The sequence below is a fragment of the Mesoplodon bidens genome (genome assembly GCF_964165515.1).
Source record: "Mesoplodon bidens genome assembly, chromosome: 10".
In the NCBI taxonomy this organism is placed as follows: Eukaryota; Metazoa; Chordata; class Mammalia; order Artiodactyla; family Ziphiidae; genus Mesoplodon; species Mesoplodon bidens.
Window position 1 is genome coordinate 76,619,101 of NC_138172.1, and position 14,716 is coordinate 76,633,816.

Consider the following 14,716-nt stretch of genomic DNA (forward strand, 5'->3'; position numbering starts at 1 on the left):
GAGCCTGTGCCTAGTTCCTTCTTGATTCTCCAGGGTCTGGCACAGGGCATGGCACATAGTAGGTGCTTAATAAAAGTTTGTGAGATGAATGAATAAACTAGCGCACTTTTCAGTTGTGAGTGGCCACATGCTATTGATCACTCGGGACACGTGTCGCAGCGAATTTCTTGTTAGAAAATCTTGAGGTTTTCAAACTCGGAAACCACGCTCTTTCTTCCCTCCCTTTTCACTATTTGTGCAAACTCAAGGTTCTAATCCCACGATAATGTGACTCTCATTTGCGGGAGTTAGAGTTGGGCTGGGGTTAGAATCCTCGGGAACTGTGCTGCCCCTGAACTGCTCCAAGAACATCTACTTGACCTTGACTGAGAAACAAGAATGGGAACGAGGCACATACTGTTTAACACCATCAGGGCGGTGTCTGCCCACCTCGGGGCTGTTGGCACACACCCCACACAGATCCCATACTCCACTACGATCTTCTAGTGGGGTCCAAAATATTCCATAGCATGAACGTAGGGTCATTTTATTATAGTCAGGGCTAGAACAAGGACGGACCCAATCTCTCCGTGTCTGGTTTTGATTTAGAGAGAAAGGGCGTGGTGTTTTCACAGGGTTTTACTGGATCTGAGAAATATTTGTTTTTTGGTGAATATGCTGCCATTTATACTGACCACGTGGCTTCATCGGTAGAACTCCAAACTCGTAAGGGTTGTTAGGTAGAACGGGAAGCAAATTTTAGGGAGCACGTATCAAACGCCCCCGTGACTTTTCTTTGGGTGTCAGTCTTAAATTCCACAAGTGTTAGTATGTTAATCCTAAAGAAATTCCCGTAGCCTGTGGAAAAAGAGAATTTTCTCATACATCTCTATTTCTACTTAGAAGGGCATTGTGGTATTATTTTATTTGCAAAGTAAGATAGTAGCTAACATCTGAGTACTTACTACATGTCAGGCACGGTGCTGAGTGCCTTCACACAGATTATTTCATTGACTCTTGGCAATAATCAATCTATAAAAGATGAGAAAATGAAGATTCAGAGAGTCCAGGTGACTTATCTAAAGTTATGCAAGCAGAAGCTCACGGGGCTGAGATTTGAACCAACATTTGGCCCCAAAGCTTGAATATTTATTCCCTTTACACACACAGGCTCTCCTAATGAATATGGGGCAATTATCTCTATACTGTGGCTGCAGTCCCCAAGCAGCTTGGAGCTTTGGAAAATATTCTGAGAATTCTCACTCAGGTGGACCAGCAAATACTCCTTATTTTGTTTGAGAATTTTCCCCATTTCTTGCTCCTTTGTCTATTCAGCTTGGAGACCAACCTCAGGGAATGAAATCTCCCTCCACCTACAGCTCCTGTTCTCATCCATCGCTTTAAGACAGCAGCCGAGCTGCCATACGCAGCTTCACCTACCAGGACGGGTCCCTCTGGTTTCAACAGAAGGGGTGCCTGCCAGACTGTCGCCCTCCTCTGCTGCCCTCCCCCATCTCCTCCCAGTGAGGCTGGACCCAGGTACGTTCTTGAACCTGAAGCCTTAAATGGGCCATTTAAAAGCAAAAGAGCCCTTCTGTGGAAGCCTCACGGTGAAGTTGCAAAGGATGTGCACCTTTCTGTCCCCCAAAACTCCCACGGTGGGCACGCACAGCCAGGGGCCTTCTTGACATATTTTACTCTCATCTTTACCTCTGAAGAACTGAAGGGAGAAATCATAGGAGTTGGAAATTCCGACGAACCATCGGCTGTCAGTTGTGGTGCTGAGGCTGAGTGAGTCTTGTTCTCAGAAGATGGTGAGAGACTGTGGACCGAGGCTGCCAATCAACCTTCATCTGGGGAGGAGGATTTAGTTCCATCGTCACCTTGGGAAGGAAAAAGAGGCAGTTAGGAAAAAGTGAATGGCGGGGATGCACTTCTATTTCTTTAAAAGCATTCTGTATCCAAAGAGGCACGCGGCCAGGGTCTCAGGCAACCTCGGTGGACTTTGAAAGTTTTCACTGGGGAAGGAGAGGGAGGGCAGAGCAGGGGAAAACCCACCTGGGACAGGAGTGAAGTTTGAGCTGGTAAAAAGTTGTTGATTTTTGTCAGGTTCCAACTTTTGACAGCTACTAAATAAGGCACCGGAGAAAATAGCTTCAGTTTTATAATTTGGAAGGGGAAAGGGAAAATTCATCAGGGCTAAAGGCACACAAAGGGCACGAGGGGCTTTCCTGGGCCTGTACTGAGGCTTCTAGCGGTGACTCATTAAGTCTGGGTGTATGGAGAGATTTGGGGTCCTGCAAGGACAAAAAAGACGCATTTCCTGCCCTCTGAGCTTGGGCACTCGCTATGACAAGCTTAAGGCAAAGCCTGTCAGGACATCGCCTCTATGCAGCAGCCCCATCTACTGGATTCTTGCATGGAAAACAGTAGCCCAAAGGCCCTCTGCTGCCTTAGTCTCTTCAGAGGTTTTTCTCTTAGCACAGGGAGATCAGCTCGGTGCTTTGTGACCACCTAGAGGGGTGGGATAGGGAGGGTGGGAGGGAGACGCAAGAGGGAAGAGATATGGGAACAGATGCATATGTATAACTGATTCACTTTGTTATAAAGCAGAAACTAATGCACCATTGTAAAGCAATTATACTCCAATAAAGATGTAAACAACAACAACAACAACAACAAAAACCCATATTCTGATGTTGGCCAAGGCAATCTCCCCTGCCCTCTCCACCATGCCCTTGATCAAGATGAACATTTCTCTAAATGCACAGACACCCAAGAAAGATAAGACACAGACCCACGAGAGATGAATGAATTGAGGATGGAGCAGCATCAAATTTTGGGGCTTCAGAAGACAGAATGGTTTCCCTAGTGGGGGATTGAGGGCCAGAGAAGAGGAGTTATTTGCTGAAGACACACAGCTAGTAAAAGGCAGCCCTGGCGCTGAAACACCCTCTCTGATGCTCATGTGAGTGCTTCTTCACCTGTGACAAAGTGACTTGTAAATATTCAGGGTGGCTGAATCTCGAGAGAGGCTCTGGTCGTAGAAACCACAGCACCAGTCTAGGAGGGAGGTGGTCCTTTAGGCTGTTTCTCTCTCAAAGTCTCCAGGTCCTTGGGGTCCCACAGACTCGGAGTCCATGCAGAGCCTGGGTGACGTGTGAAGGACCTCCAAGCCCTGCCCACTCACAGGGTCTGAACTCTTTCCTGTCAAAGTCACTGCTTCTAGACCAGTGTTGCCCAGTAGAAATTCCTGCAATGATAGAAATGGTCTATATCTGCACGGTCCAGTATGGTAGCCACCAGCCACAAGTGGCTACCTAGCACTTGAAATGTGGCTCGTACGAATGAGAAACTGAATTGTAAAGTGTAATTTTAATTAATTAAATATCCACATGTATTTACCTAATGGACAACGTAGTTTTAGAAGGGCCTGTTGACATGTGTCCGTCCTTTGGCTAACAAGGCATAGTTTCCTTGTTTGGTGTAACCTGGTAATTATCAGGTGTGTGTGGAGAGGACGGGGCCCAGGATGGGACAAAGCAGCTCGAACAAACAGCACAGGAAGCAAAACTCTGGGGTTGTAATATGGAATCTTGCTTCTACTCCAGAGAAGCTGCTCAGGTTTGGGAGAGGCCTAACTCCTGCGACTCTATTTCCTCACCTGTAAAATGGGACAGGTTGGTGGGTTCTGCCCCTTTTGCCACTAAGGAGCCTTTTCATCATTTTTTCCCCTTAGACTCCTTGTTTAGAAAAGAAAAGTTCATCAGTGCTACAAACAGCATTCATTAAGTAGTAATTGCTGCATTTAAAAATTATATACTGGGCTTCCCTGGTGGGGCAGTGGTTGAGAGTCCGCCTGCCGATGCAGGGGACACGGGTTCGTGCCCCGGTCCGGGAAGATACTACATGCCGCGGAGCGGCTGGGCCCGTGAGCCATGGCCGCTGAGCCTGCGTGTCCGGACCCTGTGCTGCGCAACGGGAGAGGCCACGACACTGAGAGGCCCGTGTACCGAAAAAATAAATAAATAAAATAAAATAAAATAAAAGAGTGTCTCTAGTACCCCCATTACTGCCTGCCAGGCTGTTTAAGGGGCTCAGTGACCCAGGTTAGAATCCAGATAGGATGCTCTCTGAATCCCATCCGGGTCCCAGAGTTCTGAGTCTAAGGAGGCTTTGACAGGAGGATCTGGAGGTCGGGTGGGTGACCTGGTACAGCACTTCTTGTGGAGCCCCAGGCCTTGCTGGGGGGAGGGTGGTGAAACGCAGATGGAAACGCCGTGCAGGAGGACTTCATCCAATTCCCCCCTTCTGTTTAGGGCACCGCTTGGGGGCCGCGGGAGATGCTAGAGCCATTGGTCCAGAGCTGCCACCAGCAACCACCTCAGGCCATCTTCCCTCCCCTGCAGCCACCACCTCTACCAGCAGGGGACAGAGCATGAGGCAAAGGGCCACTTGCTTCCCAGCAGGCGACCCTCCAAGGCTTGTGGAAGTGCCACAGACAGGGTGGGGAGAGGAGACCCAGAGCAATGGGGCGGAACTTGAGACAGATTTCCACAGGCAGCTGTAGGGAAACTCCTCCTCCCCTCTGAGGGTCTCTGAGAGCAGAATGGTTTCTTTGAAGGACAAACTCGCAGGATGAGCTAACATCTGTGCAGCACCTCTGTGCGCTGGCCTCTGTTCCCTCATTGGATCCTTACCTCTGGCTGTTCTCTATGAGGGAGGAGATAGTAACCCACCTTGTATGCAAGGAGGTGAAGGGTCCGGGAGGCCAGGGGGCCAGCTCAGGTTATGAAGTTATTTAGCTGGTAGATGACAGCTCTGGGATTCACATCCAGGACTGCCAATGACCTGAACCTGGGTGATAGGACAGAGCCCTCGAAGGAAGAACACAACCCGTGATGATCTGAGCATCCTTACCCCTGTTACCTAGTACCAGATTGGCAAGGAGCTCCCGCTGGCTCTCTTTGGTACCCACATCATCTGTCCTTCACTGGTGGCTGCCAATTTGTATGTATAAGTTTCCATTCTTGAAAAATCTTTCTCAGGCTGTCTAATTTTATTCTCCCAAGAATGCCAGCAGGGAGACGAAGCTAACCTCTTTGTTCCCATTTTATGGATGCAATAAACTGAGGCCCAGGGAACAACATGACTTGGGCATTGGTTTCAGGGCTGGAGTGGCTAAGTGAAAGGGAAATTTTCTGGCTGGTACATTGGCCCTTTTGACCAAAGGGACCAAAGCGTCCATCCTACAATGTCGGTACTCTTCTGACATACTTTTGGTGTTGATGTTGGTGGTAAAGAGGTTTTTATTCACTCTAGTTTTGATAAGGAATCAGAGCCCCAATCTCAGCAATGTCTGTAGTGCTGACAGAGATTCCAAAATCTTTAGAGGCTTCCAAATTCTTGCGAGAACCAGATTTTCCCAGTGTTTGTGTGTGTCAGTGTGGGGTGTCTGCGTTAATCCTGTCTTTGAGAGACCTGGGAGAGGCCCTCTTCTCTCATGGCCAGGTGCAAGCTTCGATACGCTGCATTAATCAAAGCAGCTAGTAAGCATGAAGGTGCTTTTGAAAAATCACAGCACCCTGGGTCCAGGTGAGGACTGCAGTAACAGTAACCCATCTTGTCTGTTCAGGCTGGGGCTTGACAGAGCGTGGTCCATGAGACAGCTTGTATGGATGTTCTTATTTATTTTTAGATAAATATTAACTGAGCACCTACTATTTGCCAAACCTTGTCTCAGACACTTGCACGGTCATCATCCCTTTGAATAAGGCTCACGTTTAATTTGGGTTTTGTTTGGGAGCGTACTTGAGCATCTGGAATAAGATTAAAATAATCATAGCCCTCTCTTTTTCCCCTCTTAACTTTTCAGATTTTATTTCCCAGGAGATGGCGTTCAGTTGTTTGATGATGAAGGACTTTTTTTTTTTTTAACATTAAATGCTTGCCAAGGAGGTGTGTTCTATGGAGGGTGTACATCAGACTGGAATGAGACTCTGCGGTGAGGGCAGCTTAACCAGGGGGAGGGGACAGCAACATTAATAAACTGAGATCATAGAGGAATGGGGGTGGGGAGCTCAGGGCCTTTGTTGGAAAGATATTAATGAGGATCATGCTTACATTCTTAGCTGAAGAAACTATTTGATCTCCTGAGCATAGCTCTGATGTCTCTTATGATATGTATTAAATGTAAAACCCCCTTCCACTCAGAAAGTCATTTGTCAAATCAAGTGGTTGGAAGTTTCTATAAAGTCCTGGAGACTCAGAAAGAAAGATGGACATGGCTGGTCCATCAGCAGCTGTAGTGAGACTGTGATGTTATAAATGGGCTGGGGAAGGTTCTGGAGACTGGGGATCTTCACAGCCAGATCAGAGCCTCTGAAGATTGTCTTTTGGGGTCTGACCTTCATGGTTTTGGTGGGCAAACATGGGGGATGGGAGAGACAATTACCCTGACATTAATAAAGGGCCTATTATGTGCCAGGAACAGAGCAGGGAGTTTTAAAAATCCATTTTCTCATCTAATGCGGACAATGATCTCATCAACCACGGGTCATGACTCCTCTTAAAGGGCCTGGTAGGGACAGGGGAGGAGGAGAAATAGGGCAGGAGGGGTAGAGCGGGCCTCACACTGCCCTTAGGGCCACTCATGGACAAACAGAGAAAATGAGCCATGATTCACTGCCATTTTGGGGTGCTTCTAAAGGATATTCTGGACAAAACTATCTCCCCCACTGGACTAAAATTCCAAACAACTGGGCCACTAGTGACTCAGATTTGAAGCATGAACCACGCACGGATTCCAGAAGCCTCTGTTAAAATGCCCCCAAAATTCCCTGTGAGAGAAGAAAGGTGCTCCCGGCAACGTCACGTAATTATTTCTCAGGTTAATGGAAATCATGGGTGTTGGTTTAAATGAAAGGGATGGAGACCCAAAGTTTTTCTTAGATAGAGCTCACCTCTCTCTCTGGGCATCCAGATACCAGCAAAGACCAAGTTTCCTACCTGTAGCCTATGAAGTCTTTGTTGTTTTCTGCAGGGGAAGTCCAGGTAGTAGTTTACCTCTGTATTAGGTCCATCATGAAGGCAGCAGGCAGGGCTGATAATTTATAGGACATTGGTTTGGCAGGGCCGTTGCCTGTCTTTGGGATGGCCTGGCAGTCGGAGGAGAAAGGGGAAGGGTAGTGAAGGTAGGAAAAGAAGACCCCTGCTCACCTGCTTGATCCTCACGGCCAACTGGATGGCTAAGGTACTCGAAGGGAATGTTGGGAAAACCAGGCAAGAATCAGAAGCAAGCAACACCATCAGTTGGAGCCTGAAAGGAGTAAGTTCTTCCAGGGAAAAGTAAAAGGTGAGCAGTGATCTGGTAAACGTGATCCTGCACATGGACCGAGGTTAATACAATTTCTCAAGAGTTTCTCAGGCATCGTGTGAAGTGCTTTATATGGAATGTCTGATTTCCTCCTCAAAACTACCCTAAGAAGATACACTTGACACACACAGACACCTACACACTGTGTTTGTTGTTTTTTTGTGTTTTTTTGTTTGTTTGTTATTGTCTGTTAGCACCCACTAGAAAGTAAGCTTCCATATTTTACAAATGAGCAAACAGAAAATTTTCTGGTCTGTAGAATGAAGGAAGAAATATGACCAGTTACATCTTCACTAGGATCATACAATCTGAACAATCCAGTAGCTTATGAGAAACATGAATATGCCTGGTATTGAAACCAGAGGAAAAAATGTCTCTGTGAAATGTATGGATGATCCACTATCACCAAGTTGCACAATTTTAAACCATATTATACCCAAATCTATACACCCAGATGAGGGCTGGGCTGTTAAGAAGACCACCTCTGACCAATATTAATGACATCATTACTGGAGCTTCTGGAGGGAGGTGGCTCTCACCTCCACTGGATGGGGTACTGGTCTGTAGAAGGAAATTCGTCCTCCCTGGAGATGGCAGCCGACTTTTCCAGTGGCACGGCCACAGCTAGAGATGTGCCTGTCCCCCGTGGTGGCCAATTATCATTCTGGGAAAATGGTTTTAATTCTTTGAAGGTTGAGTCAGGTCCGGTGAATAAAGTCAATGTTCAAACTGAACTTCTGATGGAGAAATGACAAGGCTGATGTTCTTTACAGCCCGTAAATCAATCCAGTTCCTAGAAAGAAGTTCCAAGGATGTTTTGGCTGTTTGGCTGTTTGGGCAGCAGCCTTGGAATAAATGTATATGGCTTCCCGAGATGACAGCTTTGGGGACAGCGTTCACTTGTAAGTGTAAGTTCTGATGTTTCAGAAGTAATCAGTTGTGTTATCTTGTGTGTCTTGATTTCCCAACTGAAATATAAAATCCTGAAAGCTGGGGGCCAGAGCAGAGGCATTAGCTTAACTCTGGGGGGTGGAAGTATTACCTGATTTCATCCCTCCCCACCCCTTGTTTCTTTCAGCGTCTTTCCCTCTGATGACAGGCAACTCCATTCCCTGAACAAAATCCTTGGAATCACACAACTCTTCTCTTCCTACCACCCTCCACGTCCAGTTGGTCAGGTAATCCTACTGCCTCTACCTTTAAAATACACCCGCAGAAAGAAGGCCTCTTGAAACTTCCACGGCTCCTATCCACTTCCTCCTTCCCTGCCACCTCCCCTGCCCTGGGTACTTGCAGCAGCTTCCTAGCTCGTCCCCTTGCCCACCCCGCCCCCCAACTTTGCCTCCCGTGGTCTGTTCCTTGCCAAGCAGCCGTTTAGAAATCAGGTCACTCTTCTACCAAAATCCTCCAGTGGTTTTTGTGGTTGGCAGACTAATGGTCCCCAAATGTCCATGGCCTGATGCCTGGAGCCTGTGTGTTACCTCACGTGGTGAAAGGGATGCTGCAGATGTGATTAAGAGGATGGGCCTTGACATGGGGAAGGTACCCTGGGCGATCCGAGTGGGTTCAACCCTAATCCCACAAGTCCCTAAGAGTGAAGAACCCTGCCCGGCTGAGAACAGAGAGGTGGACTTGTGGGTATGGAAAGATGGTCAGAGGAATTCCAGGTGAGAAGGACCTGACACCCTGTTGCTGCCTTTGAAGGTAGAGACAAGGGGGCCAGGAGGCAGGGAGCGACGTCAGCCTCTGGAAGCTAGAAAAGAGGAGGCAAGGGATCCTCCCCTGGAGCCTCCAGGAAGGAACCCAGCCCCACTGACACCTTGATTTCAGCCCAGTGAGACCCATGTCCTACTCTGACCTCCAGAGCTTCAAGATGATACATTTGAAATATTTGAAGCCATAAAGTTTGCCTACAGCAGTTTATTATAGAGCAATGAATAGAGATAAACCCAAATGATCTATCTGGTCCTGCCATCTTTCTGACATCATTTCCTTCTACCCTCCCACAGACCTTATTACAAACAGCGCCCCCTGCTGGCCCTTGTTTTCTGTCTCTCTCTTACCTGGCTTTGCTGTTCTTCAGAGTGGTCGCTACCACTTGACGCACACAGACACCTACACACTGATATTTATGTGCTTGTTCGTTTTTTATCTTTTTTTGTTTGTTATTGTCTGTTATCACCCACTAGAAAGTAGGCTCCAAGAAGGCAGGGATTTTCGCCTGTTTCCCCTCCCTCCCCCGCTTTCCTGGTATAGTGCCTAGAATATGGCACATAGCAGCTGTTCAAGGAATACTTTTTGAATGAATGATGGTATGAACAAGGTATTCATTGTCCTATGCTAGAAACAAACCCCTTGCTATAATGTACTCATTATTGTCTGCTTTGGTTGGACGTAAAATTAGCCCTCAAAAATCAGCTCCCCAAACAGGTGATTCATTTGGGACAACCTAAATTTTCTGCTTTAGACTATGATGAGACTCGCTGTTTGTATCCAAAAACCAGAATTAGAATAATGTTACCCCTGTCCCTACAAACTGCCGGGATGGTAACTTCTGCTCACAACACAGGACTTATTGTTCCAGCCCAGTGGCCCCTCACTGGCTTGGTGACCTTGGGCAAAACACTTTCCCCTCTGGGTGTTCACTTCCTCCTGTGTTAAAGGGGGAGTAGACGATGATTGCTTGGACCTCTTCCACCTCTAAGATTTTCAGCGCCCACTGATTCTGTCACTGCTTGGCTTATTCACGGTGGTTAACCATAGGGAAGCTGGGGCACCATCTCTCCACATGCCTTTGAGAGAGGAATGTTAGTTTCTACTCTGCCCCTGAAAGCACACTGGATTCCTGGAGCACAGGTAGGGTGTGGGTGTGTGTCAGCCAGTGTCATCACCAGGAAGGTGGGGAGAAATGATGGTGGGAGGAGACAAACAAGGTAGGGTGGCCGGGCAAGGGGGCAGGGAAGAGAAACAGATCATGACACATAAAAGATTCTTAAGCTCTTGGAGAGAGAACATTTTGAATCTGGGTGAAGAATGTTAATGGGAGGCATACTGAAGGAGGCAGGTGGCTGAGTTAGGAAGCAGGTCAGGAGCATGGAGTTTGAATTGACTTCTTTAGACAACAGTTTGGCAATATCTAGTAAGTTTGAAGATAGGTGTAACCTATGACCCAGCAATTCCACTCTGCTTTGGACCGAATTGTGCTCCCTTCCTCAATTCACATGTTGAAGCCTTAACCCCCCAGTGGAATGGTATTTGGAGATGGGGCCTTTGAGACATAGTTAGGTCTAGATGAGGCCATGAGGGTGGGGTCCTCATGATGGGGTTAGTGCCCTTATAAGAGAGCTTACTGTCTCTCTCTGCCATGTGAAGACACAGTGAGAAGGTGGCTGTCGACAAGCAGGAAGAGAATTCTAACCAGGTAATGACCATGCTGACACCTATATTTTGGATTTTTAGCCTCCAGAACTTCGAGAAATAAATTTTTGCCGTTTAAGCCATCCAGTCTCTGGTATTTTCTTATGGCAGCCCAAGCTAAGACACACTCCTAGTATTTACACTCTAGGGAAACTTTTGCTTATGTACACCAAGAGATAAGCATATTTACAGCACCACTGTTAAGCAAAAAGTAGGAACAAACTATATATCCACCAGTAGTAGGGGAAATAAATAAATGGTGATATACATTCACACAGTGGAATTATTTAGAAGTGAAAATGAATATATCCCTCTAGTCAAATTAATAAAGATGAATCTCCCAAGTTGCAGAAGAATATGTGTAGTATGAACTCACTTAACTGAAGTTATGTACAACTCAATAATATATTATTACATATATCTATGTATAATATATACACACATAGTAAAACTACCGAGAAAAAAGCAAGGTGAAAAAAATACCCATAAAATTAAGGAGAGTGGATACCCCAGAGAAAAGGGTGGAGGGAATGAGAATGGGGTGGGCACACAGGTGGATTCAAAAGCATCTAGAATGTACTATGCTTAAGGCTGCGTGGTAGGGATTATTCTTTATACTTTCTATATAGTGTTATGTATATGATTCTGTATACATATGAAATATTTCATCATTAGAAAAACAATTTAAGCAATGAAACAAAACATAATAAAAGCATAGGTTTTGGAGGCAGGCCAACCTGGGCTCTGCTCCAGACTCTGCTGCTTTATGAACTTGGGATCTGAGCAAGGCTCTTCCCTCTGAGACTAATGACACCTCCTCAAGGGCATCGGAGGGGAAACCCAAGAATGAAGTGAGCAGAGCCCACACACAGTAGGTGTTTAGCCATGGAGCAATGATGAGGAAGATGGGAAGAAGGCCTAAAAGAACTATTAAAAATCCTTTTAGGGGACTTCCCTGGTGGTGCAGTGGTTGGGAGTCTGCCTGCCAATGCAGGGGACACGGGTTCGTGCCCTGGTCCGGGAAGATCCCACATGCCACGGAGCAACTAAGCCTGTGTGCCACAACTGCTGAGCCTGTGCTCTGGAGCCCGTGAGCCACAACTACTGAAGCCTGCTCTCCTAGAGCCCGTGCTCCACAACAAGAGAAGCCACCACAACGAGAGGCCCTCGCACCACAACAAAGAATAACCCCTGCTCACTGCAACTAGATAAAGCCCATGTGCAGCAACGAAGACCCAATGCAGCCAAAATAAATAAATTAATTTAAAAAAAGGCTTTTTATTCTTCTCAAGATGGTGAGAGGTGTTGCGAAAATTTTCAGCAGTAATAATTAACCTGCATGGGTTGCTTTGTAGTTCACAAACCCTCTCTTCCCTGGAGCTGACAACTCTTTGAGGCAAGTGAAAGCAGATAATGTTTGTCGAGAAAGAGTGAATTAGGAGGAGAGGCTGTGAATCTCACCATCACAGGGGCAGATGTTAAACACAATGGACTTCAGACTAAGCAGGCCATGAGTTAGTACAGCTGTCGAGGGTTTGAACAGCTCACAGAACCAGATCGATTTGGTGGACATACAGGGAGCCCTGTGCCCCACAGTTGGGGCTTACATAGTCTTTCCTGTGTAAATGTTTATAGAAATTGGCCATATATTATGCAATAAAGGTTACTAAGTTTCAAAAAAATCAGGAACACACAGACCACGTTTTCTGACTATAACGCCATTAAATTAGAAACTGATGACAGAAAAATAACACACGTATATTTGGAAATTTAAATTTGGGAGTCAAGATAAAATGACGGGGTTTCCCTGGTGGCACAGTGGTTAAGAATCCGCCTGCCAATGCAGGGGACAGGCCCTGGTCTCCTGCAGGTTTCCAGCCCTGATCCCGGAATATCCCACATGCCGTGGAGCAACTAAGCCCGTGTGCCGCAACTACTGAAGCCCACGCACCACAACTACTGAAGCCCACGCACCACAACTACTGAAGCCAGTGCGCCTAGAGCCTGTGCTCTGCAACAGGAGAAGCCACCGCAATGAGAAGCCCGCGCACCGCAACTTAGAGTAACCTCAGCTCACGGCAACTAGAGAAGGCCCGTGCGCAGAAATGAAGACCCAATGAAGCCCCCCCCCCCAAAAAAAAAAGATAAAATGACATCAACTCTGGTAGAGAGGTTTAGAAGCTGTAAGTGGCTAGCAGTCTTTGCTAAGGTTGGGCTGACCTGGAGGCCAGGACTTGGAAGGTGATGCCGGTCCTAAGTTCTTACCTTTTAGGATTCTTCTCCTGCATCCAGGCTTCAAGTGACTTCTTGCTGTATTCAGACCAAAGTATGTTACTGCTTTTACTCCATTCTGCCCCATCACTCCTTTTTTTCCATATCAAAATCTCCTAGCTGACTGTCAGGGGTGGCAGAGAACACATATTTGTTGAAGGCTGGCTGTGTAGCCAGTGCTGGGATCTGGGGCAAGCAGATGAATTAGACAAAGTCCTTGTCTACAAAGAACTCACAGTAGAAAGGGGGAAGGAATATTATCATACCTATTGTGTGTGTGTATATATATATATGAAAAAATATAATACAATCTATTCTTTATATTATATTCAATAGACCCAAACATAATCATGGGGCCCTGGGATGAGTGTCTTTCTAGAGGGGTCCAAAAAGAATCTTTGGGTGAAGAGAAAGGCAGGACAGAGGGTTCACAGAAGCATGGGGTGGGATGTGAAAACCCAGCCAACAGGGATACAATTTCAGGTGCCTCTCAATTCAGGAGGACGGGAGGAGGAAAGGCAAATGGAACACCCTGGGGAAGAGAGATGTGAAAGAGGCTTGTTTGTTCGGGAAACAAATGGTCAGGGTGTGGGTGACGGAAGCGAAGAGTCTCCATCTCCACGCAGGGACTAAAAAATGAGAGACCTTGAACCCTAAGGAGTTTGAGTTGGATTCTATAGGAGAAGGGGAAGTTGTTAGGCAGGGAAGCGGCAAGGACTGAGGTTTTTAAAAGTAATCGCTGGCAGAAGAGGAGATGATGGGTGGGAGGGAGGAAAAAGCAGAGCAGGGCAGCTGGCAAGGGGGCTGCTGCGATGGTCTGGGTGAGGGTGATGAAAGCATGATGAATGGATTCTAAGATGCTGGAGACCAGCACTCAATGTGTTATCCTCCCAGGAATTTTTATACTTTGACAGGGAACACTACCTTAACCCAAAGGAATGAAACTGTAAAGATGGCAATGCCTTGGATGGTGACAGGCCAGCTAGAGAGAGCTTTTGGGGGGTGCGGAGCCCTTAGGGGGTCCTTTAAGTAGATATCGTGTAGTGGGGGGTGTCACTACATTGTCTTCTATGAGGTTCTTGTTTGTGGTCAAGACGGATCTTTGTCCATGTTGCACTGTAAGCGTGATCATGATAGTTATAGCAGAAATGGTATAAAAACATAATTCAACCAGATTTGAAAAGGAAAGCCTTTCTCCACCTAGATCATCCAAGCTTAGCCAGCTGATTCTGAGAGCATCCACTTCTGCCAGGTGGCCAGTGCAATGACATGATGGGTGGAAACCTGGGCCCCGACCAGCCCGAGGAGGCTCTTCTAATTGGTCCCGTCACGGAAGCTGCTGCAGGGCTGCCGCCTCCAGAGCTCAGGACCAGAGGAGAGAGGCCCTGGGGAGGGGAGCCTTGTACTCAGGGAAATCTCTATGTTGCTTTCAGGTCTGGGATCAGGACCCTCACTGATATAGTTTCTCCAGCCCTGAACAATCATCTACCATCCTGGCCAGCACTTGAGCGGGGAGAGAAGGTGTTTGCTACTCAGAGTGATGGAGCTGTGAGAAGAGAAAGGACCACTCTGAGAAGAGTGGTCCTTTCTACACTTAAAGATGATGCTATAGCCTATCTCTACCCCCAGGGCTGCTTGGGTTCTTCTATGGTCATGGCAACGAGTTTCCCTGAG

At 47.0% G+C, this 14,716-nt stretch overlaps 1 protein-coding gene across 1 annotated transcript in view; it reads left to right on the top strand.

The window, feature by feature from the left end:
- Positions 1-1,665, top strand: part of RUNX2 (RUNX family transcription factor 2) — a 358,429-nt gene extending 356,764 nt beyond the window's left edge. The window contains exon 8 of the mRNA XM_081246848.1: positions 1,315-1,665. Coding sequence (XP_081102974.1) covers positions 1,315-1,544 — 230 coding nt within the window. The 3' untranslated portion in view covers positions 1,545-1,665. The remainder of the gene's footprint in view (positions 1-1,314) is intronic.
- Positions 1,666-14,716: the final 13,051 nt, after the last annotated feature.